The sequence below is a fragment of the Salvelinus namaycush genome, unplaced genomic scaffold (genome assembly GCF_016432855.1).
Source record: "Salvelinus namaycush isolate Seneca unplaced genomic scaffold, SaNama_1.0 Scaffold260, whole genome shotgun sequence".
Lineage (NCBI taxonomy): Eukaryota > Metazoa > Chordata > Actinopteri > Salmoniformes > Salmonidae > Salvelinus > Salvelinus namaycush.
In genome coordinates this window covers 43,578-45,588 of record NW_024059453.1, presented here as the reverse complement: position 1 = coordinate 45,588, position 2,011 = coordinate 43,578, and the positions used below count along the sequence as shown (strand labels likewise).

Here is a 2,011-nt window from a genome sequence, read left to right as displayed (position 1 = left end):
ATGCTCTCGCTGGCTGGCCCTCACTACATATTTATTTTTTGGGAAAATGTTCTATAACTTTCTTTCACTTTGAAAATGTGGAGTAGGTTGTGTAGATCTATCGGAAAAAACATAAAATGTAATCCCTTTTTTAGATTGAATTTTAAGGCATACACTGCATGCAAGTCCTATAATAAGCAAAGACAAATTATAGCTCTGTTTTCAATCAAAATAAAACAGGCTCATAGAAATGGCTGGAACGGTATCATACACATCCATGCGTTTGATACCATTCCATTTACAACATTCCAGATATTATTACAAGCCACCCTCCCCTCAGCAGCCTCCTCTTTGTGTGGGTTTTGAAAGAATTTGACTATTGCCTGCACAGACAATGAATTATTAGCCTACATATTCATATTGACCATAACCTGACCTGATTATTATGTCCAGGAGGTTGGCCTTCCTTCTTTTCTCTTCTTCCACAGCGAAAAGCAAGCTGTGAAAGGTCCCTTTCTCTTGCAGCTCTGCCAACACATCAGCAATCACGTGACCCACAAACTGACTGTATGCCAGGAAGACAGAGAGAGAGAGAGAGCATGATCGTTATGTATGAGGTAGATGGCATACAGGGTACTTTTTGGATTCACAGTTAATACAGTCTGCTCTGCATCTTGGAAATGTTTGACAAATGTAAACAATGGCAATGTGTTTAGTTCAGTGGTTGACCTGAAAAAGATCCCAATGAAAAGTTGTCTCGTGTGCATAATAAATCATAATACATCTCTGTTTGAAGCACAGAGTTGTGGGCTTCTATTTTATTAAATTGTCTGGAACCTAGCTCTGGTCCAAGTCGGGAACGTGCACTAAAAGCCCCGAACAAGAGCTATTTGGAACCCACCTGTCTCTCTGCACCTTGGCCAGGTTGTCAGGGGACAGTGGGTTCTCCTCTAGTGTGCGGTTCAGTTCCTTCTGGGATCTGTGCAGCTCACGGGTGGCATCTGACAGTCTCCCAGACTCTCTCTCAAACTGACGGGCTGCTTTCAGGTTCTGCTCTGCCCCTTTCTGCTGTTCAAGGACCTGTCCAATGTCGGCTGACACAAACTTCCACAAAAACATATGAATACGGGCTGAATAGGAGAAAATTACAGCTTAGATAGCAAGCATACCATTAATTTGCTAAAGACGCATCATCGCTTGAAAAAGCCAACTGACATTAGCTCCGCGTATAATGTTACCTGAGGATAATCAGATAATACCTTATCAGCTTCTGGACGACCCCTGTAGGTGTCGGGCATGATGTGACCCAGCACTGACAGCTGTGCAGAACAGTCCTGGAGCACTGTACACACTCTGAGCAGCTCTACCCCAGACAAAGGAACCGACATCCTGATGGTCTGTGAACACTGAATTCGAGCGAAATTAGCCAAGCAATTTACAACATCACCTATCTAGCTAGCTACTAACGATACCGTTTTCTAACTGTGACATTTTTGTGTTAGAAAATATCCTGGGCAAAATGCTCAATAACACAATCAACAGATTCGTAGCTAGGTATATTTCTTACGTGTCTTCACGGAACGTGTTGAAGTTTACTTGCTATATTTATGGACAATAAAAGGCCAGTAGTTTAACTAGAGCATAGTTTAGCTAGTCTAGCAGCACACTTGGTAGTTTACCCCGGTTACCCTGGTAACGCACAACATTTGATTATTGTTTTCAAAAAATGACAAATTCTTATCTACTTTGATTATTATGTTGTGTGAAACGCACGAGAATGCAATAAAGTGACAGTTGAATAGTTAGATACAAATAAATACATGTTTTGATTATGCGTTTCTGTCGTAACCGACTACGTGAATTTCCCAGCATTCCATTCCAACTTCCTTTTCTGCCATTTTTCTTACAGGGAAGGTGAGAAGGCCATTTTTTTTTTTTTACAAAAGGCCATTTTTATAAAATCGAAATTTCTATGTTATTAAGTCTACATTTGGCATAATGTAGTATAACTCACTCACACAAACACGAGTCC

At 40.8% G+C, this 2,011-nt stretch overlaps 1 protein-coding gene across 1 annotated transcript; it reads right to left on the bottom strand.

Annotated features, from left to right (window-relative positions):
• Window positions 1–381: 381 nt before the first annotated feature.
• On the bottom strand, window positions 382–1,713 carry LOC120039221 (dynein regulatory complex protein 9-like). Its single transcript, XM_038984705.1, has 3 exons — window positions 1,239–1,713; window positions 881–1,083; window positions 382–544 (listed from the first exon to the last, which is right to left on the bottom strand). The coding sequence occupies exons 1-3, from the start codon at window positions 1,365–1,367 to the stop codon at window positions 382–384; spliced, it is 495 nt and encodes a 164-aa protein (XP_038840633.1). The 5' UTR covers window positions 1,368–1,713.
• Between the last annotated feature and the right edge of the window lie 298 nt (window positions 1,714–2,011).

What these genes read in the sequence shown, in the direction of transcription:
- LOC120039221 (XM_038984705.1), bottom strand. Translation starts at nt 1,367, where the DNA reads ATGTCGGTTCCTTTGTCTGGGGTAGAGCTGCTCAGAGTGTGTACAGTG. An exon ending in GTCGTCCAGAAGCTGATAAG is followed by an intron (nt 1,084 to 1,238) that starts GTATTATCTGAT and finishes TTTTTGTGGAAG; the next exon opens with TTTGTGTCAGCCGACATTGG. An exon ending in GCCAAGGTGCAGAGAGACAG is followed by an intron (nt 545 to 880) that starts GTGGGTTCCAAA and finishes CCTGGCATACAG; the next exon opens with TCAGTTTGTGGGTCACGTGA.